The sequence below is a fragment of the Myodes glareolus genome, chromosome 19, assembly GCF_982192425.1.
Source record: "Myodes glareolus chromosome 19, mMyoGla1.1, whole genome shotgun sequence".
NCBI lineage: Eukaryota > Metazoa > Chordata > Mammalia > Rodentia > Cricetidae > Myodes > Myodes glareolus.
Genome location: NC_142044.1, coordinates 3,297,549 through 3,319,663, shown reverse-complemented (window position 1 = coordinate 3,319,663; position 22,115 = coordinate 3,297,549). Strand labels below are relative to the sequence as shown.

Below are 22,115 nucleotides of genomic sequence, written 5' to 3'. Positions count from 1 at the left end.
TAGAGCATCGAACACCTAGGATACAGCCCTAGGTGTGTCATCTGGGATCATGTAATCGTGCAGGTACCTGGACCCCGCCCTGGACTCCATGCTGATGGACTGCAGAGCGGCTGGAGACCTGCTGTACATGCAGGTGAGGTTGGTGTAGGCCGCTGGGGCTGGAACTGCACATTTCCCTAGCAGTTGGGGATCTGTGTAGAGTAGGCGACTCACAGAGACACCACACAGAAGTTTCCAGAGGTTGGGAGCAGGGGGTGAAAGGACATCTATTGTTTAATGGGGGTGCAATGTTTTTGTTTTCTTTTGTCACCCTTCTTTGGTTTGTATTACGTGGAATGGAGCCTTGCTGTGGAGCCCAGGGGAACTTGATTTGTCTGCCTCATGAGTCCCTCTCCCCTCCCGTTTGGAGTCTTTATCGGGAGCTATGAAAGGTTTTGCTGCGTATAGTGGGAACGGTTATACAACATCAAATGTATATAAAGGTCCTCAATTGTACACTTAAGAACGGTTAGCGCAGGGGCTGGAGAGACGGCTGAGGGGTCAAGAGCACTCGTTGCTCCTGCCAAGGAGCCAGGTTGTTCCCAGGACCCACGTGGTGGCTGACAACTCAAATTTTACGTTCAGGGATTTGACAACCTCCAGGCACATGTATGATGTACACATGCATACATGCATACATAGAGGCACACACTCACACACAGGACAAAACAAACCAAGTAGGTATGGTAGCGCATGCCTGTGATTCCAGCACCCGGAAGGTAGAGGCAGGAGACTTAGAGGCTCAAAGTCATCTTTGACTTCATAAGTGGAGGTTGAAGGCCAGACTGGAATACATGAGACCCACTTAAAAGAATTTTTTTAAAATTTTTGTATTTTCATTTGTGGGCATTGCTGTTTTGCCTGCATGTATGTCTACATGAGGATTTCAGGTCCCCTGCAACTGGAGTCACAGACAGTTGTGGGTGCTGGGAATCGAACCCTGGTCCTCTGGAAGAGTCGCCAGTGCGCTTAACTGCTGAACCATCTCTCCAACCCTAAGATCCATTTTATTTATTTTTTTTGGTTGTTTATTTACTTTTGGTTTTTCAAGACAGGGTTTCTCTGTGTAGCTCTGGCTTTCCTGGGACTCACTCTGTAGAGCAGGCTGGCCTCGAACTCAGAGATTCGACTGCCTCTGCCTCCCGAGTGCTGGAATTAAAGACAAGTGCCACCACCGCCTGGCTCCATTTTTTTTTTTAAAGAAATTGAAGCCTGTTACTATACTTGTTTATAACTTAGTATTCTTATCATATATAAATAGCATGCTGCTTTTCCTCATGTTGTTAATTATCCTAGATAATTTTGAAAGCTAGCATAACCAAACATTTGATTGTACACCAGTTCAGTTTCCTATTTGGGGGTATTTCATAATGTACTACCTCACAGGGTAGAGGACTTGAAAACACAGGAATATTGCCTGATGCCTAATCAGTACTATCCAGCTCTCCTTCGGTGTCCACAGGGGATGGTACCGTCTCTCCAGAAGACACCAGACCCCAGGGACGGTCAAGAGCCTCCTATAAAATGGGGTGGCATTCCCACAGAAGTCACACGCATTCTCCTGTGAACTTTAAGCCTTTAGATTATGTACAACACTGAGTTAATGAAAATTCCATACAAGCAGTTGTTACCTGCTTTGTTTGGGAAACAGTGATGAGAAACATACCAGTGGGTGCACATCTGTGTAGACGCGCTTTGATTCCACGTCTCTGTCACCCCCGCACGTTCAGTCCAAGGATGTGGAACCCGCAGATTCTGAGTACGGACTTTTGTGTGTGTTTGCTGCTAACCATCAGTTAAACTATCTCATTTTTATATACAATAGCACAATAGCTTTATCGATATACTTTTCCCCACACCTTTTTGGTTTTGTTTGTTTTAATACTCACTGTATAGCTTTGGCTGGCCTGGAAGATACTATATAGGCTAGACTGACTTTGAATTCACAGAGACCCTCCTGCCTCTGCCTCCTGAGTGCTGGGGTTGTTGTGTTCAGCTCCTTATATTTATGAATCTTATATGTGGTTTTAGATTTGTATTGTCAAATTTCTAGAAAGTTGTATGAATTTAATCTATTGTATATCACACTGTTTCTCTCAACCCGGCAGCTCTAACTGTGCATGTTTTAGCCTTGTCCAGTCCAGAGGCAAAACCTCTGATTACCAGTGAGACTGTGTATACGTATGCATTTGCCATCTGGAAATCTTCTTCGTCAACTGTCAGTATTGATTTGTGGCCCGTTTTTGGTGCTTTTACGTGTGTCCTGTTGTTCTCTGTAAATGTTAACCCTTTGCCTGGTTTAGTACTTGCTTTTTAGTTTTGTTTCTGGTGTTTTGTGCAGAGAAATTTGTATTTACGTATAACTACATATGATTATTTCTGCATTCTGCCATCGTATCTTAAAAAGATGGTCTTTCCATCAAGATAAACATGTTCATCTTTAATTTTCTACTTAAAAAAATTCATTTCTTAAAATCATACATGTGCATGTTCACGTACAGGTTTGTGCACGGAAGGGCAGATGGCTGCGATGGCCAGAGGTGTCGGGTCCCCTGGATCTGACGTCACAGGTGCCTGTGAACCATCTCATACTCTTAAGACTGGCATATGCTCTTAACTGCCAAGCCATCTCCCCCACCCCTTTTCTGCCTTTTAATGGAGTTTTATACCTTCATCTCTTAGGAAGTTATTTGACTGGATGGTACCGAAGTTACTTTGACTGTCTTTGCCAAGTATTCTTATTGTCCTAACTGTAGAGCAATCTTTTCTCCTTGCTAATTTAATTGACACTAGGCCACCTGTGGCCGTGCATCCAGTTATCCAGGCACTTGGGAGGTGGAGTTTGAGGCCGGTCTGATCTACATAAAGATGCTCAATATTAAGACCTTATCCCAGGCCTGGAGAGATGGCCCAGGGGTTAAGAGCACTGACTGCTCTTCCAGAGGACCTGGGGTTCAATTCCCAGCACCCACATGGCAGCTCACAACTGTCTGTAACTCCAGTTCCAGGGGATCCAACACCTTAATTCAGACAAATATGCAGGCAAAACAATACCAATGAACATAAAATAAAGGTAAATTTTTTAAAAAACCCTGTCTCAAAACAAAACAGCAAAAAGACAACCTTTATAATCTGTCAAACCATTGTGTAGATCCATTTGGGTCTAGGTTTTTAGCCCTTTATATAGATTAATTAATTTTTACTAAGGTTACTAATTATATAATTATGCTGTTTTTAAGGCAGTACAGGACATTGAAATAGAATGGGTGAAACCCACACAGGTTCAGAGGGAGGAACTGAAGGCACTCCAGGAGAAAGAGAATCAAACAGAGGTGAGTGATGCATTGTACCAAGAGCTGTCCCTTGAAAGTGAGCTCCCGCACACGCTAGCCGAGCTCCCGCACACGCTAGCCGAGCTCCAGCCTCCAACACACGCTAGCTGAGCTCCAGCCTCCAGCACACGCTAGCCGAGCTCCAGCCTCCAGCACACGCTAGCTGAGCTCCAGCCTCCAGCACACATTAGCCGAGCTCCAGCCTCCAGCACACGCTAACCGAGCTCCCGCACATGCTAGCCGAGCTCCCACACACGCTAGCCGAGCTCCAGCACACGCTAGCCGAGCTCCAGCACACGCTAGCCGAGCTCCAGCACATGCAAGCATTGAGTGTTGCTATCAGTCACAAACCCATCAAGCACTGAAAACGGAAACGCCTTCCCTGATCTTTCTGGCTCTATAATTAGGAAAAGTTTACTGTGTAAGAACTCTGAAAACATACAGTATATCGAGCCTTTGGCCTAGTTAATTAATATAGCTCCTCCACATCCTTACGTAACGGTAGAGTGTTCTCCTTTGGGGTTGAGATATCGTGCAGCCAGCCGGTTCCCTTTTCCTGAAAGTCAAGCTGTTAACAGCTTTCTCTGCTATGAACCTCTTCCGCAGCAAGCACCACATGCAGACCCAGGGCTGCGTCTAGTTTATACTGCCTCATCCTACTCCTGTGTGAACTCCCGGTGATGGGACAAACACGTTAGCTAGGACCTTGTGCTCGTGCAAGGAGGCTGAATTGAGGATGTGTTAAATGACCCAAGCAAATTGATAGAAACCAGAGCTGAGCTAACTGGGACTCTGGCCCACTGTTCTTATAAATACAGTTTTGTTGTCACACAGTGGCACCTTTTCTTTTATGTATGTCTAAAGTCATGTTTGTGCTGCGGTGAAAGAGGTATGGCGTTGCTATAGAGACAGTAGGCTCCCTAATGGCCTTACACATGCTAGGCTAGTGTTCACACTGGACTACCAGCCCCAGTCTCTAGTATGTGTTTCCTTAAAGAACAGTGTGTGTACCTCAAATGAAAATAAGTAAACATGCCATCCATGGCTATGTGCGTCCAGTTGGCTTTTTTGTGTGTCCAGCTAAAAAGTTGGCTTTTTAAGGTATTTTGTGTTACTTAAAAGATTTGTTTTTATGTGTGTGCATGTGTGTGTGTGTGTGTGTGTGTGTGTGTGTGTGTGTGTGCAGGTGCTCATAGAGGCCAGAAAAGGGCATCAGATTCAGGAGTTGGGGTTAAACAGTGGTGGGTTGCCTGGTGTGGGTGCTGGGAACTGAACACCTATTTCCCCTGTAAGAGCAGCACGTGTTTTAACCACCGAGCCATCTCTCTGGCCCCAGATATAATGTTCTTAAAAGAATGGCGTCTTCAACTGTATCATCCTTAAGATTTCTACCCTCTGGTTTCCGCGGGTTAGCGCCTCCTGTCGAATTGCCAGGGCCAACAGGCGTCTGGAGTAAGTACCCTGGGTACAGTTAATATTCATTAACGTCTCCTGACATGACTTTGCTTTTAATTAAATACTTTCACTTCCTTTAATCCACAAAAGCTATAAGTTTATCGTTGTTTTTTTTTTTAAAGGTCTTCCTTCCCCCTTGTTTTTCTTCGGTGCTGGGGATTGAACTCGGGTCTCACACACACTGGCAAGAGCTCTGCCTCTGAACCATCCGGGCCCTTTTTTCAAATTTTTAGAAAAGGGAACAAGAGTTGTGCCAGGGGATAGCTCAGCGGGTAAGAGAACTTGCCGCTCTTGCAGAAGACCCAGGTTTGGTCCTTGCACGTGCATGCCGGTTCACAGTACCTACAGCACCCCCACCCCACCCCAGGAGATCTGCTGTCCTCCTCTGACCTCCATGGGCGCACACAAGATGCACGAACTTACACGCAGGCAGAACCCTTCCTATTGCGATAGAATCACATCTACTCTTGTTTTCTCAACTCTGCTCTTCGTTCATTAGCTGAGTGTGTTGGCTCCAAGGTCTAAACAGGAGTAGGGTTAGGAGTCAGAGCGGGGGAGAAGGCAGGATTAAGAGCCTCATTTGGATGAGATTTGTTGTGAATCTCCCCACCCCACCATGAGCTCTGTGTCTGTGGAACGTGCTCTTCTGTTTCCTTCTCCGCCGCACCTTGGAGTACTTTCTGGAGCGGTCCCAGGAGGTCCGGCACTATGGGTACGTTCAGCTGGATCCCTGTGAGCTCTATACCTGTAGACCGTGCTCCCTTGTTTCCTTCTCCTCCGCCCCACCTTGGCGTAGTTTCTGGAGCGGTCACAGGAGGTACGGCACTATGGGTACGTTCAGCTGGACCCCTGTACCTGCAACCACCCGGAACCTGGCTGCGCGGCTGTACTTTCCATCGGCAACAACGAGATCAGCTGCTGTGTGACCCTGCCTGATGGCCAGACCCAGGACTTTGCTTTCCAGATGAGCGGAGTAAAGTGCTGGCAGGTCACTTTCCTTGTGAGTATCTGGCACCTCGCTTTGTCTGCCGTTTAAAGTTTTTCTGTGTGCTTCGTCTTGGAGACGTAGGACTGGTCTCAGGGCTTCACACCGCGCGTGCACGAATCACTGATCGGACAGACACTTCACAGACGCTCTCCCTCGTGGTGATCTGCTCACAAACCCTAACCTCGACTTCATGTTCCTCTCCTCTCGCCTCAGCAGGGCCTCTGTCTTCTTCTGGGTTCTCTCACCCTAGGGGTGGAGCAATTATGGGGCTCACTTCATTTATTCCCTTTCTCTGCAGACAGTTCTTGCCCAGTTTGCTCTCCACGCAGATGCTCTGAGGCTAACATCTCTAGGACATGAATTAAGCCTCACTATCATCTGGCTTTGCCAGCTCTCTTAAGGAATGCCCGCTGTCCTGGGGTGAAGTCTGCAGTCCTTAGCTTTGTTTGTAAAGCTACCAGGTCAAGCCCTTCGCTAGCCAGAACTAGATCCCTATACACCCAGTTCTAGTGACCAAAGACTCGGTGGAAGGGTGAGTGTTGACCACTCACATGTCCAAAGGAAAAAGTCGGGAGCCAAAGAACTTGGGGTTTCCAGGCAACCTTCTACTTGGGCGTCTCAATTCTGGAGTCTGATGAGAACTGAGTATTTGTCCAGTTGACCAAACCTTGGCCATGTGCCTTTCTCTGAGGTCATTCTCTAAGGGGTCTTCACAGCCTACAGTGGAAAAAGAGGCTTTCCTAAGGGAGCTTGAGTCTCCATTACTAGGAGAAATAGGGATAGATGCTGTTTACACAACCTGCATCCTTCAGAATCTCCCTCTAGCCTAACTCTGTGGGCCTCCTACTCACCGCCCGCTTGCTTGGAGCCCAAGCGACAGACATGCCCAGTCCTTCACAGCATCTCCAGCCTTCAAGCCTCCTTATGCAAAGTCAAGGGTCTGACCTCATTCTTTATTCTACCAGGAATTACCCTTCACCTTCCCTGCTTACAAGATAAAGCCACCACGACAAACTTGGACAGCGTCTACTTCTGCTCTTACGCCCCTCCTTCCAGGAAGTCTTCCTCCACCTGTCTAGCCTGGGCTGCACTCTGCTCCTTCCATACGCCCGCACCTGGCTCCTTTCTAAGGCTCCCTGTGTCATTACTGTGCTCACTTCCTCCCCTGGTCCCTGGGAGATTGACAGCCTTGGGAAATGATGCTTTCTTGGTATCAGTCTATTCCAAGGCTCCTTGGTGATCTCTTTCCTCTCCAGGGAACTCTGCTGGATACCGATGGGCCCCAGCGAACTCTCAACCAGAACCTAGAGCTGAGATTTCAGTACAGTGAAGACAGTCGGCAGCAGTGGTTTGTCGTTTACACCAAACAGGTGAGTTCTCAGGACGGGGTGTGAAAGCCGGTTGTGCTGATGCACCCGGCCTGCTGAACAAAGTACAGCCAGAGGGGGGTCCTCTACTGGCACACGACTGAAATGCTTTGTTTTTATTTCGCTCTATTTTCCTGGTCACCACGGTCATGAATTCAAAGAATGTAGTTGATGTGGTGGCCAGCTCTGAGTTGAGATAAATCACACAAAGAAGGTTTATTTCAGCTCTCAGTTCCAGAGGCTTCCGATTGTGCTGGCTTTGACACCACCCCTGTGGCGAGGCAAAGGCAGAAACGTGTGGTGGACCAAACTGTCTCGGGCCCAGCGACAGGAAGCGTGTTTGTGTGTGTGTGTGTGTGTGTGTGTGTGTGTGTGTGTGTGTTGCTGATGTATCCTGGAAGGTCACGTCCCTTTGATGACTTTCTCACTCTGGGCCCTCCTAACTCCCACCATCTCCTGTCTGAAGCTAGCCCGAGGCTAAACAAAAAGAAATAAAAGGAAAACGAGGAATGGGGTGGATTTTTTCCCCATCATCCCTTGCTTAGATCTTACAGGTGTTTGTTATCTGAATCCGAACACGGAAGTAGGGACTTGAATCTCTGATACCCCCTTGGCTTTTCTCAAGAAGGTAATTTATATGGCTCTGTCCTAGGTCCTCTGCATACATGCTATGGACGTGTAGCTCGGTTCTCTGTGGGACTCCTAACAGTGGGGGTGGGGCTGTTGCTGGCTGTTTTGCCTGCTCTGGGGACCCTTTTCCTCCTACTGGGTGCCTCATCCAGCCTGAATATGAGGGGAGGTGCTTAGTCTTATTGTAACTTGATGCTACGTTTGGTTCATTTGGTTGCTATTTCCGGGAAACCTGCCCTTTTCTGAAGGGAAGCAGGAGATTCTGAAAGAAATCTAGAGGAGAGAGGGGAGAGGAGGTGTAGTGTAGGAAGTGGGAGGAGAGGAGGGAGGGGAAAATGCAGTCAGGATGTAATATATGAGAGAAGAATAAAGAAAAAGGAAAATAAAATATTGCCGGGCTGGAGAGATGGCTCAGAGGTTAAGAAGGCTTACTGCTCTTCCAGAGGTCCTGAGTTCAATTCCCAGCAACCACATGGTGGCTCACAACCATCTACAATGAGATCTGGTGCCCTCTTCTGGCCTGCAGGCATACAAGAAGGCAGAACACTGTGTACATAATAAATAAAATCTTTCAAAAAATATTGCCTCTCTTACCAGAAAAGTGAACGGTTTCTAGGAGACTTTCCATTTGTCTCACTGGTTAGAACAGAGCCCAGGACAAGTCCTAGCTGCAAAGGAGCCAGGAACCAAGCAGCAAGGGAGGCATAGAATTCACAGTCAAGTTAGAGAAAATGCAAACCTTTGTCTGGGGCCAGGCACATAGCATCCCGAACAAAACCAGGGTCTCTTAGAGAAGAAAAAGGCAGTGGCTGTTAGACCACTAACATCCGTATCTCACGTGTCCGAGAAAAATAGAGAGACCCTCCACCAAGAGTAAAGGAAACAATCACCAACAAATTCCCTAACTTAGCTATTTCAGGTTAGAATCAACATTCCAGCTAAAAAAAAAAAAATTAAGTTAAAAAAATAAAGGGACTGGAGGGATGGCTCAGCAGTTAAGAGCACTGGCTGCTCTTGCAGAGGACCTGGGTTCAGCTCCCAGCACTCACAGCCACCTGTGACTCCAGCGCCAGGATATCCAACACCCTCTCGGCCTTTGAGGTCATCAGCATGCAGGCAAAAACGCATGTACATAAATAAGAAAATAATAACTTTCTCTCTCTCTCTCTTTTTTTTTTTTGGTTTTTCAAGACAGGGTTTCTCTGTAGCCTTGTGTGTCCTGGAACTAGCTCTTGTAGACCAGGTTGACCTCAAACTCACAGAGATCTGCCTGCCTCTGCTTCCCGAGTGCTGGGATTAAAGGTGTGCGCCACCACCACCTGGATGAAGATAACTCTTAAAATAGGCACATAAAAATTCCAGGGTAAACTTTACGTTGTTGTTGTGTTCAGCTTGAGTCCTGCTTAGCTCCACAGAGAATTTTGGTTTCTGGTCACCAGTGCCTACCTCTAAAACCGATATGGTCACGATGTCCGTCCTCTAAAACACAGAAAGTACTAAACCGCAATACTGAGTGAAGGAAATGGTCCTTAGGGTGTCCTAATTAGGGTTTCCATTGCTGTGATGAAGCACCAGGACCAGAAGCAACCTGGGAGGAAAAGGTGTGTTTGGCTCACGCATCCCCATCACTGCTCACTGTCTAAGGAAGTCAGGACAGGGACTCAGGCAGGGCAGGATCCTGGAGGCAGGAGCTGATGCAGAGGCCGTGAGGGAGCTGATTGTTTGTATTTGCTCTCGAGGCTTGCTCAGTCTGCTTTCTCATGGAACCCAGGACTAACAGCCCAGGGATAGCACCATCTACAATGGTCTGGGGGTTGGTATTCAGGCATCTGCACTGGCCTGCCCTTGAGGTCCTGACAGGATCCGGCCTCAGCTGCAGCCACTAAGAGAACCTTCTGTGCACGCTTGCTACGTTCCCTTTTAAAAGGTGGACCTGCCCACCTCCCATCTCTTCCTTTCTCTCTCTGCCCCCTCTCTCTCTCTCTCTCTCTCTCTCTCTCTCTCTCTCTCTCTGTCTCTGTCTCTCTGTCTCTCTCTGTCTCTCTGTCTCTCTGTCTCTCTGTCTCTCTCTCTCTCTCCCCTTCTCTGCCTCTCTCTTCTCTTCTGCTGCTCCTGTCCCCAGATGCCGGTCTCCCTTCTCCCCTCCCCTTTTCCCCATTCACTTTCTCCCAGTTAAAACCCTCCCCACCTGAGCTCTGTCATATGGCGTCCTTCTCTCATGCATCGCTTTTTAAAAAAATTACACCCTGGGTTCTCCCCTCTCAATCACTAATTAAGAAAATGCACTATAGGATTGTCCCATCTTAGGCATTTTCTCCTCTCTGAGGACTCCAGCTTGTTTCAGGTTGACATAAAATGGTCCAGCACGTGGGTCTCCTTCAGGATGAAGCATCCTTAGGGAGATGGTAGAAAGAGACAGATATTGGGGTTCAACCTGGAGATCAGGAAAGCAAAGCAGCCAAACCACTAGAGAGACCCTTTACCTCTACCAGATCTTCAGATCTTAAACTCCATACTCCACACTCCAGTGAGTTCCTGTCTCTTCCCTTCATAGTCCTCTCTCTACCCAGACATATCACTCCTGTCTCCACCTCCCTAGTGCGCGTGATCCCAAGTCCTGAGATCACCTTCCTGTGAATTCTGTTTTTCTTTTAGACAGGTTCAATCTTGTGTAGCCCAGGGTGGCCTTGAACTCAGTCTGTCTCTATCTCCTGAGTCCTGGGATTAAAGGTGTGTGCCACCACTCCCTGACCTCTGTGGCTGACTAGTGTGGCTGCTTTGCCCTCTGATCTTCAGGCATGCTTTATTTATTAAAATACAAATAATATACTACTGTAATAGGAAAATAAGGGAAACAGTCCATATCTAGAGGAACACCATTTAAACATCCAAGTTGACTGCATCCGCTCAGGGTTTTATTGTTTTAACTCATATCTTGATTTTGTAGAAGTTACATCTATGTACAGATGCACGGGACTGGTTCTCACAAATCAGGACTGTACACACCACAGCGGTTACTCTTGTTCTATTATTTTTTCTCTTCCCTCTTCTCACCCCTGGGGGAGATTCCATCCTTCTAAGGTTCTGTAGCCATGCCAGGTGTTAGTCATAGACACCTGCTTTCCTGATATTCTGCTGTCTCTGCGGGACCCTCTGACACAGCCACCCTAGCCTGGTTGTCTCTTTCTCTCCAGCGCTGAACTCAAGGCAGGAGTAACTACTAGGAGTTTGGGGTGGCTTGAAAGAAAATGGCCCCCAAAGGGTAGCCTTATTGAAGTAAGTGTGGTCTTGTTGGAGGAAGTGTGTCACTGTGGGGTGGACTCACTCAGTGTGACACTCAGTCCACTTCCTGTTGCCTTCTGATCAAGATGTAGCCAACACCACGTCTGCCTGCACACTACCATGCTCCCCACCACGATGAGAATGTGTTGGCAGAGGTTTCTGTCCCATCTGGTCCTGCAGCCATTTAGCCCCAATAAGAAACACACAGAGACCTACATGAATTATAAACTGGTTGGCCTAGTAGCTCAGGCATTTTATTAATTAATTCTTTTGGGGGGAGGGGAGAGACAGACTTTCTCTGTGGCTTTGGAGCCTGTCCTGGAACTAGCTCTTGTAGACCAGGCTGGTCTTGAACTCACAGAGATCCATCTGCCTCCGCCTCCCAAGTGCTGGGATTAAAGTTGTGCACCACCACCACCTGGCTATTAATTAATTCTTACACCTTACATTAACCCATTATTCTTGTCTGTGTTAGCCACGTGCCTTGGTACCTTTATCACTGAGGCAGTCACATCTTGTGTCCTCTGTGTCTAGGTGATGACTGCAGACTGAGTCTTCTCTTCTCCCAGAATTCTCCTGTTTTCATTGTCCTGCCTCTACTTCCTGTGTCACCCTGCCTCTACTTCCTGCCTGGCTACTGGCCAATCATCATTTTATTAAAATACAATTGACAGGGTATAGACCGTTGTCCCACAGCACTAATGGACTGAACCTCTGAACTGTAATCAAGCCACCCCAATTAAATGTTTTCCTGTTAAGAGTTGCTGCGGTCATGGTGTCTCTTTACAATACGTCTTCAGAGTTGTAGGCTTTGACTTTCGTGCCTCAAAACTTAATAGAGCCAAACCAAGATTTTAAAAACAGATAAGGAAGAGAAGGGATGTGTGGGGAAGGGCTGTGTTGGGGAGTCACAAGGGACCTTACACTTGGCACACAAGGTAACAAAAAGGAGACCTTGCTTCCCCGTAGGATCCACAGCGTACCTACTGGGTCACGGACATGGGTGACTACACCATAGGGGAGACTGTGGCAATCACCTGTGTGCAGGTGAAGGTTAAAGATCCTGAGAAACAGAGAGAAGACTGATGAGTTTTGAGGGCGGGATAGCAGAGGGACTGGCCCCGCCCCTTGCTCATCGCTGCAAGAGCTGAACCAGCCACGGCGATGCTGGAAGAGCGCACCCTGGTGGTGAGGACGGGGTAGAACTGGCAGGATGACCAACGCTGCAACTACCCAGGTCCAGAATCAGGGTTATATGTTGGCGCACCTCAACATCTACTCCATCTATGATCTGCAGGAGCAGGTGAAGGGGCCGGTCCTGCAGATCTAAAGTTGCAGGATCCACGACTAAGGGCAACAATAGGATATCCAAGAGGAGCCCAGTGAGGGCCCAGCGTCAATAGAGTAGCAGAAATCAGAGGCCTCAAACCAGACCAATGACTCTTTGCCCTTGAAAGTAAAGGGACAAGGCGAGAAGTGGTCACTGCGTGACTCGGGGTGTCACACCGCAGCGTCCATGAGGAGATTTCCCCCTTTTTTTTTCTCTTAAATTTTGTTTATTTTATTTGAGGGGGAGAATGCAAGGGCAGCGGGGGATACAAAGGCATCGAGATGCCGGATGGGACAGACACAAAGAAAAGATAAAAGGAAGTTAGAAAGTATTTCTGTAAGCCAGGCATGGTGGCACATGCGCCCAGGACAGCCTGGTCTACAGAGTTCCAGGCCACACAGAGAAACCCTGTCTTGAAAACGAAACAAATAAAAAACAAAAGTTTTAATATCTTCTTCCAAATAGACAGGTTAGTACTTATGTCTAATGATGGGTCTCTCAATAATTATTACACCATTAAGTGGAAGATTTATTTTTTAGTGGAAGGAGCTTGTTGCTAATGAAACACAAACTGCTGATAGTACAGAAGAAATGGGGATTAAGAGGGGAAACAATTAGGAATGAGATTTTGGCCTATTCATCCCTCTGTCTTTAAATGCTCCTACATTCTTGCAATTTAGGAAACTTGCGTTTTCCTGCCAATTACATTTTAAGTCCATTTCTGAGAAAATTAAAGACAAAATTCTTTAAAATGTGCTGGTGAGTTTTAGCCTCCATATGCAGTGAGAGAAGGAGAGTGAGGACCTGGAGCTGAGGGAGGGTTTTGTTGCTTTAAAGATTTGCTTGTTTTTATTAGTTATTTATTTATTTTGTTTTGTCGAGACAGGGTTTCTCTGTGTAACAGCCCTAGCTGTCCTGAAACTAGCTCTTGTAGACCAGGCTGATCTCAAACTCACAGAAATCCTTCTGCCTCTGCATCCCGAGTGCTGGGATGAAAGGCGCGTGCCACCTCTGCCTGGCCTAAGAGCAATCTTTATTTCTGCGTTTCCTAGGCTTTTTTCCTGAGTAGCTGCCTGAAGAAGATGATCTCAGAGAAGATGGCGAAGCTCGCTGAGGAGAACCCAGAAATGGTAAGAACTCTGATATATCTGCATGTATGCTAACGCGTGTAGACCATATTCACCCCAGAAGCCCAGAGTTTGAGGGTCTTGTCCTCCAGGGAGGCAGCCCCAGCTCACAGTGGTCATCTGATTGTGTTTCCGGAATTGTTAGGGAGAGCCTGGGTCCCGGCAGCTCTCCCACACCGGATTGTTAGGGGAGAGCCTGGGTCCCGGCAGCTCTCCCACACCTGATTGTTAGGGGAGAGCCTGGGTCCCGGCTGCTCTCTTACACCGGATTGTTAGGGAGAGCCTGGGTCCCGGATGCTCTCCCACACTGGATTTTTAAACAGTCAGCAGCGGCGAAAAGCGGGGAAGGGAATTTATCCCACCCTGTAGAGCGGGTCTGAAATCCAACCAGAAAGCAGTAACCTTCATGTTACCAGTGTACCAGTGGCCACAAGGCCTGTTTTATAGCAAGCAAGTGACCTGCATAGCTTCTCCTGACAGCATGGACGGTAGCCGCTGGGGAGGAAGCTTTGAGGTCAGTTCTAGGTTGATTTCTCTATGTCCCACAATGGAAGTGCGTTGAGTCTTTAGCAATAGGGTTGCACTATCTTCATATGGTGAGCATCCAGAGGCAATGGCCATACCCTCCCTTCTGGCCAATCACACAGGGATCCATATATTCCTCATTGAGATTTTCATGTAATCATTACCCAGATCTTTCAAGGGAAGCTTGCCCACCCTTGCAGGATACATTCACTCAAATGCCCTTTCTTCTTTGAATTACACATTTTTTTTTTTTTTTACTTAGCTTAAAAAATTGTGAGTTTTGGCCAGGTAGTGGTGGCACACGCCTTTAATCCAGTATTCAGGAAGCAGACGCAGGTGGATCTCCATGAGTTCGAGGCCAGCTTGATCTGTTCTACAGAGTGAGTTCCAGGATAGCCAAGGCTACACAAAGAAATTCTGTCTCAAAAATAGAACCAAACCAAAAAGTTGTGAGTTTCATAAATATTTTTCATACTTTCTTCATTTTTCTTAATCCACTCAGTCTCCTCCCTGAATCCTGGCTACACCTCCCGGTTCTCACCTCACGTGTGTTCTGCTTTCCCCGTTCTCACTTCATGTGTGTTCTGCTTTCCCGATTTTCACATCACGTGTGTTCTGCTTCACCCTCCGCTTTAAGAACTCTTCTCCCCCACCCCCATCTAGCGTTGAAGTCAGGAGTTTGAGGGGATCCTTTAACACAGCAGGAGTGATCTTCAGCAATTTCCCCAGAAGGAATCCATAGCCCCTTGATACTTCCTGTCTGCCAAACAGGAAGCCACAGAGTGAAAGAAACTCTGAGGTCGGTTTTTTGTTTGTTTGTTTGTTTTTTCCTCTGAATTAACTTTATTTTTCTGGTCTGCATATTTCCACCAAAGGCCTAGTAACTTAGAAAGGCTTGATCTATATGCTGTAAAACAAAATAAGAACAAACCTACGATTCTAGACTTTTCTGACTATTTTATCATTATGATATAACCATGTTCCAAATAAGATAGGACAGGTTGGTGGGCATGTGTGTTGGTAAAGATAATATTTTTACAGAGGATTACATTGATCCTTTTTTTAAAAAAAGATTTATTTTATGTTTGTGAGTGTTTTGCCTACATATATGTAGGTGTATCATGTGCCTGCCTGGGACCCACGGAGGCCAAAACAGGTCATCAAATTCTAAGGAACTGGAGTTGCAGATGCTTGTGAACCACCTTGTGGGTGCTGGGAACTGAACCCCAGTCCTCTGTAAGAGCTTCTAACCACTGCGCTGTCTCAGGCCCATGCAGTCATCTTTAAATCACAACAGAAAACGATGGAGCTCCTTCCCAAACGTTTTTATTTAGGTTTAATTCTCTGTAAGCAAACGGGCGGCATCTTCACTTCAACACTAATCGTTACAGCTTGTTTCTCTAAGAAACCAAACGTGCTTCGCTCTTCATTTCTCTTCTGGATCCAAAAATATCTTTTTAGGGCAAACCAATCCGCTGTCTCCTGGTGACTGATCTATTGAAGCTGCACAAGGGAGCAGTCCATGAAGGAGGCGCTTGGTGAAAGGAGTAATAAAATCCACCCTCTCAGGCACTGCAGTCTCTCCTAGGCTTTGGTTATCGTGTGTGTATAAAAGAAGAAAGAAAAGTAATTAACTGAAGGAGGCTTTTTAAGAAGAGAGACATGCCCTCAGATGCAGAAGAATAATACGGCCACTTGATACAGGAAGCCCTTGGACAGTGAATAGCCGAGGAACCAGCTCAATAAAATCCACCGTCCACACGCCTGCAGCTCACACGCCGCTTGACGCTTCCATTCAGCCCCGCGAACGACGTCAGAGTCAGCCCGCCATTGGCCAGCAGGCGTAGACCGGTTTCAACAGGTTTTGTGTCCGTGAACTCTTCACTTACTTTATTTATTTGTGGCTTTTTTAAGTCTATGGGTTATTCTGGTTCTTGGAAAGACATTGCCTTCGAAGACAAACCACATTTCAAGCGGAATTCTCCCCACAAAACCTTGAGTGGAAAAGGGAGCCTGACGTGGAGGCAGACTGAGCCCGGTGAAATCACAGCTCAGCGCTGGGCCTCTTGAGGACGGGAACCAAAGTCATTTTGTGACTTAAAGTGGCGACAGAAATGCAAGGCAGTGACATTTGCGTGTTTTCTAAGCAAATATACACTTGGAAGAACACATATCACTTACAGAACTCTGCGGACTAAGGCAGACAGGTCTCTATTTACTGAGGCAGATTCTGAGTCCAAAGGTTTGATAATCTTGAAGACTCTGAGGCCAAGGGGAAAACCCTGGAGAACTTTAGCCAAATGAGCCCCCCACGGTTAATGTTGACAGTCTCCAGAAATACTGGGTTTTCCATTTAGGTGGGGTGAATGGGGGAAGACATTTAGTGTCAAATCAAAACTCTTTAGTCTTGTTAGTTTGTGCAATGATTTCAAAAGTGAGGCTGGAGATAGTTGGATCCCCAGCCCCCACGGAAAAAGCGGGGTGGGCATGGCAACCCTCTTGTCATCCTAGTATAGGAGGGGGAGGCAATGAGCCACCATGTGGGTGATGGGACTTGAACTCAGGTTTTCTGCAAGAGCAACAAGTGCTTGAAACCATCTCTCCAGTCCCACTTAACTAGAATTTCAAAGTCAATATTAATCATAAACCAGAGGGGTAGTGTGTGTGTGTGTGGGGGGGGGGGATTATGGCCTTCTTAGAGCCCTCTTTCTGCAACCAGAAAGGTAACGTGTGTGTGTGTGTGTGTGTGTGTGTGTGTGTGTGGTATAGCCTCTGTAAAGTTCTCCTTCTGCACACAGCCTGAGAGCTTCTCTATCCTTTGCTGCTTTTTATATTTAAGTAGGGTGTGAGGGCTTGGGGTGGAGGGGAAGGAGATGTAGAGCAGAATTATAAAGACGTTTTATTTTAAAGGAAAGCTTATTAGGATGAAGTTTAGCTGCACGTAACAGGAAGCAAAATAAGTGTCCTCGTTAAGCTTCTGCTGCTGTGCCAGCACTGACCAAAAGCCACGTGGGAAGGAAGCCAAGGCAGAGTCTGTGGGCAGGAATGCAGCAGAGACCATGGGAGTGCACTGCGTGCTGGTTCGCTCCCCACGGCTTGTTCAGTTTGCTTTCCTGTACTCTCCAGGAACACCTGCCTCCGGTGGCACCACCCACAATGGTCTGGCCTTCCCACATAAGTTATTAATCAAGAAAATGCCCCACAGGACAGTCTAATGAAGGCATTTCCTCAATGCCTTCTAGGTTCCTGTCTAGGTTCCTGTCCAGTTGACAAAAAGAAAAGAAAAAAAGAAAAAACCAAAAGCCAAAAAAACCAAACCCAACCAAGACAGCAATTATCTGAACAGAATAGAAGTGTGCTTTTCTCTTGTCTAGAAGCTCAGGTAGGCCTAGTCTAGGACAGGGTTGTGGAATCGCAGTGTAAGTAGACTTTCCTGCTGTTCTACCGTCAGTGTGAACACCCACCTCTTACTTAACATCTGTCGGCCCAGCCTTTATGTCCACGGTCTCAGCCTGCATGCCTGGGAAGCATGAACGAGGACTCCTGTCCTTCAGGCGGACTCTCAGAAGTCTCCCGTAGACTTCATGCCTCTGGTTCAGCAGCCAGTCACCCCAGAGGCTGTTGGAGTCTCTGGCATTTCCCTTTCTGCCCATCGTCCTACGCAATAACAGTTGTTTTTTTTTTTTTTTTTTTTTTTTTGAAGAGACAAAACACCCAGTTAAAAGTTACATTGACCAGAGCCTTGAAGGCAGGCACTGTCCTGTGATGTGAGGGACTCTTGGCGGCTGGGCAGAGGTGTGAGCTGCGAGGCTTCTGACAGCCCTCCGTCAGGATGCACGTTACTCTTCAGACATTCAATAGAGTGGGGTGCTGGGCACTGCTGGGAGAGGTACAGTCCCTGGTGTTTAATAGTTCGTTTTCTTCCCATGAGGAAGAAACATCCAGAAGCCTCTCCCCAACCCCTGACTAGCTAGGTTACACTCACCAGGGTTGCCAGGCCTCCCCCCTGGTCCTCTGGATACTCTCTGACTTTGTTTCCCATGGGGAAAGAGGGTGTGTACATGACCTGTCCTCGCCAGGGATACGTACCCAACCTCTTTTCCCACCTGGTCTCGCCAGGTCTCTGGGGCTTCATAAATCTCCAGTGAAGGCTACGACTGCTATATAACCCCTTGCTACAGTCCTCGGGAGCCCAACACCCCTCCATGTGTTTAACTCACCTCTCCTCCCCATCAGATACTCCCCTGCAGTGCCAGATGTGGTGGTACCCTAGATCTGGTGGTCTCTGGCAGGAAGCTGGAAAATTTTAGCTTGATGAACTGTACAGAGTACAGAGCAGCCTAAGTTAAATGGCCGGACCCTGTCTCAGAAAAGCTCCGGGATTTAGGCCAGCAAGATGGCTCAGTGTGTAAAGGTGCTTGGTGCTGAGTGTAGCAACTTGAGTTCTATCACTAGGACCAGCATGTTGGAAGGAGAGAAATGACTCCTCAGGGCTGCCCTCTGATGTGTCATGGAACACACAGACACACAGACACACACACACACACACACACACGCACACACACACCCCAAGTGAATAAAATTATATATATATACATACATACATACATACATACATACATACATACATACAGCTAAAAGTTCGGGACGTAGCCCACTGGTAGGGTATATGCCTTTGCACAAGACTGAGTGAGATCTACAAGAAGCGATATAATAACTATTATTATTGTAAACCCTGTCTTCAGCCCAGATTGCCACCTGCCTCCTCTGGGTCCCTAATGCACTGCTGTACCTTATGCGCTGGAGGCCCAACCCAGTTGAGTTTAGTCTGATGCTGTCTTGATTAATGGTGCCTTTTGACTGTGCAAAGCCCTATCTGGCTTTGTTTCAGGGCGTGCATCTGTGCTGCATGGAGGCTCTCAGGATTTCCAAGTACATTTATTTCCTGTAAAATCCTTTTAAAAGCTGTGTTAAGTTACAGGATCCATAGGCAGCCACCAGTGTTAGACCCGAAGCTCCCTGTCACTTTAGTGACTTCATTCCTGCCACAGGAAGGGAGGGTAAGCAGATGAGAGGCAGGTGTGCAGATGCCAGACAGGTGTGCAGGTCACAGGCAGGTGTGCAGGTCACAGACAAGTGTGCATGTGCCAGACAGGTGTGCAGATGCCAGACAGGTGTGCAGGTCACAGGCAGGTGTGCAGGTCACAGACAAGTGTGCATGTGCCAGACAGGTGTGCAGATGCCAGACAGGTGTGCAGGTCACAGGCAGGTGTGCAGATGTCAGGCAGGTGTGCAGGTCACAGACAGATGTACAGATGCCAGACAGGTGTGCAGGTCACAGGCAGGTGTGCAGGTCACAGACAGGTGTACAGATACCAGGCAATTGTGCCTGCTGACCGGCAGTTGAGGGGTCATGGGGGCATGACTGAGGGGAAAATGTGTCAGTTAGTGTGATTATTCATGTGCTGGCTTCTCTGAGCTGCGCTGACATTTTGCTAACCCATTTAGCAGATCGAGGTTCCAGAACAAGGCAGAAGTAAGAAGCAGCTGAACCAGGTCTGTGAGTAAAATGACGTCATGGATGAGTTGTCATTGGATACCTTTCCCCCACTCGCCTTTCAGCAAAGTCCTTGGCATTCAGGCCTGCATAAGATCGCTGTCTGCTTCTTAGAAGCCCCCGTACAGACGGAGCGGAAGCTCAATCAGGTCCAGAACCACCTGTTTCTTCAGCTGGGCTTGCTTCAGATTCAATAAGAGACCCTGATTCAAAAAATAAAGTGGAAACTGAGGAAAACATCTGATGTTATCCTCGGGTCTCCACGTGCTTGCACACGCGCGCACACACTTACACACGCATGCACTTGCATCGAGAGCTCATTAAGTACTGATAGCAAATAAGTTCTTAAAATGCTTTACATGATATTTTTTTTAAAAGTCTGTGCTTCTGTGAGCACGAAAATGAGACGAAGAATTGAAATTCAAAAGAAGTAGGGAGGAACAGGCGGGCAGGGAGGAACAGGGGGGCAGAATGTTGATTCTGGGAGTCAGAGCTTCCTGAACAGGCCAGCAGGGGGCGCCACCCTCAGTCCTACTCCAATGCAGGATTAAGGTATGGGTTAAAGTAATCCTTGCTTACACAGATGTAACCTTTTGTCGCTTTTGTAGCTATTTTGATACTTTTTCAAAGGTTTTCTTGTGCTTAGGGAAATTTCTTCCTTTCCTTTACATTTCTGATCTCTCTGTTTATTTTCCAGCCGAAAGACTATTTTAATTTTCTGAGAAAAAGCAAGAAGAAGAAAGTTGAGGACGACTGTGTTTGGGGGACCCTCACGGAAGGAGGTCTCTGAAGGGAGTCTTGTCAGCTGTCTAAGACAGTGCCAGAGTTTGGGAGATGGCCTTCCCACCTCACTTTCTTTGACGTCGAGGTGCCCTATGTCACTTTAACTGTAGCGCCCTGTAACTCTCAGGATTGAACGGTGTAGAAACCAGAGCTATAGCATTGGCTGAAGTGGCAGTGGCAGGTTCAAATCCACCAACGGAAGGCTTGTTCTGTTTTCCTTCTAAGGTAGATGTGGATTTGGCTCCTTTAAGCCTTTTGTATATTCTGATTTTGAAGGCTTAAAAAGCTTATTCTAAACTATATTAATGCGTTTGTCACCATCTCAGAAAAATATGGCTTCTCTGACCTCGTTAGAGAGTAGGAAGAGGTGGCAGAATTCCGATTCACTTGTGAGTCTACTAACACAGGTGACCCTAAAGTAACAGCTGCCCTGGCCTAACTCCTCTCATGGCATGGCTGTAGTCCACTCGGCTTTGTTTTGTTTTTTTTCCAGACAGTGTTTCTCTGTGTAGCCCTGGCTGTCCTGGAACTCGCTCTGTAGACCAGTCTGGCCTCAAACTCACAGAGACTGTATTCACCCCTAGATTGGATTCTGGGCCTGGAAAGATGGTTCAGTAGTTAAGAACACTCTCTGCTTTTGCAGAGGACCTGGGTTCAATTCCCATGGCGCACATAGTGACTCACAGCCACCTGCAACTCCAGCTCCAGAGAAACCGACATCTTCTGCCTCCTCGGGCACCCACACACACGTGACATACATACATATAAGTAAAAACAAACAAAACTGAATTCTACCCAATAATCATAATGGCAACTTGAATATTTTTCTTTTGGAAATCAAAAAAGTTCTGCATGGACATCTAATATAAATCTCTTAGCTTTACAAATGTAAATAACCTTTCCTTACACAGCTTCCAGTATTTCATAGTAATTAACATAATTATGTATGGGATTAAGAGCAAAGTAAGAAGGGAAAGATAAATATGCAAAAATAACTAGGTAAGAGTGTAATATTCTAATGTTCTTTTCTGAGTTAGCTAAATATGAAATAAATATAAAATCTAATGAATATGAAGTTTGTTGATGAAAATTGTGTATTTATTTCGAAATGTAGCATCTGTAAGAGTTCTTTAATATATATAAATCAACGCCTACAGCCATAACTTTCTGGACATTAAAGATTTGAATTTGTGTTCTAGGCTGTAGTGGGATCTCTGCAGAGACATTCTGCTTCACCCCTACTGGGTAGATTAGTGTGTCGCAATCACCCTCAGAGTCTGATGGAAACTTCTCACCAGCTAAAGAACAGTCAGAATCCATCTAAACCTGTGCAGTGTATGGGACCATCTCAGACACTGGGACCAAGGGTTTGTGTCTGGATTAGATTGAACACATGTGATTACTGCTTTTATAGGTTAAAAAAATTATTTGATGCCCATTTTACATTTCTGTTTGACATATGAGAATAAGTCATCCTAGAGAAGATGTAGTGACCCTGCACCAAGGGCAGCTGGGTTCTCAGGCCGGCTCCAAGAGAGACCTTGGAGAAAGAACAGATAGTGGGGAGGGGGAGGGGTCCCCTAGCAAAAGGGAAGAAGAGTCAGCAATGGGCAAGAAAATGGCCCTTAGGAAATGGGCAAAGCTGCTCTTCTCTGGTGGAGCTTCAAGCTAAGGCTGTACGGTGGTTCTCATCTGTAATC

At 46.9% G+C, this 22,115-nt stretch overlaps 1 protein-coding gene across 6 annotated transcripts in view; it reads left to right on the top strand.

Moving 5' to 3' along the window:
- Snx31 (sorting nexin 31) overlaps positions 1–21,490 on the top strand; it is a 48,887-nt gene extending 27,397 nt beyond the window's left edge. For 2 of the 6 annotated variants that reach the window (XM_085679103.2, XM_048457346.3), the window contains 7 exons: positions 64–133; positions 3,279–3,371; positions 5,623–5,826; positions 7,071–7,184; positions 13,476–13,553; positions 19,584–19,631; positions 20,330–21,490. In XM_085679103.2, coding sequence (XP_085535229.2) covers positions 64–133; positions 3,279–3,371; positions 5,623–5,826; positions 7,071–7,184; positions 13,476–13,553; positions 19,584–19,631; positions 20,330–20,422 — 700 coding nt within the window. In that variant the 3' untranslated portion in view covers positions 20,423–21,490. Of the gene's footprint in view, positions 1–63; positions 134–3,278; positions 3,372–5,622; positions 5,827–7,070; positions 7,185–11,627; positions 11,854–13,475; positions 13,554–15,536; positions 16,473–19,583; positions 19,632–20,329 lie in introns of those variants that run through there. The other 4 variants (XM_085679099.2, XM_085679100.2, XM_085679101.2 and 1 more) reach the window with 4 other exon arrangements.
- The last annotated feature ends 625 nt before the right edge of the window (positions 21,491–22,115 follow it).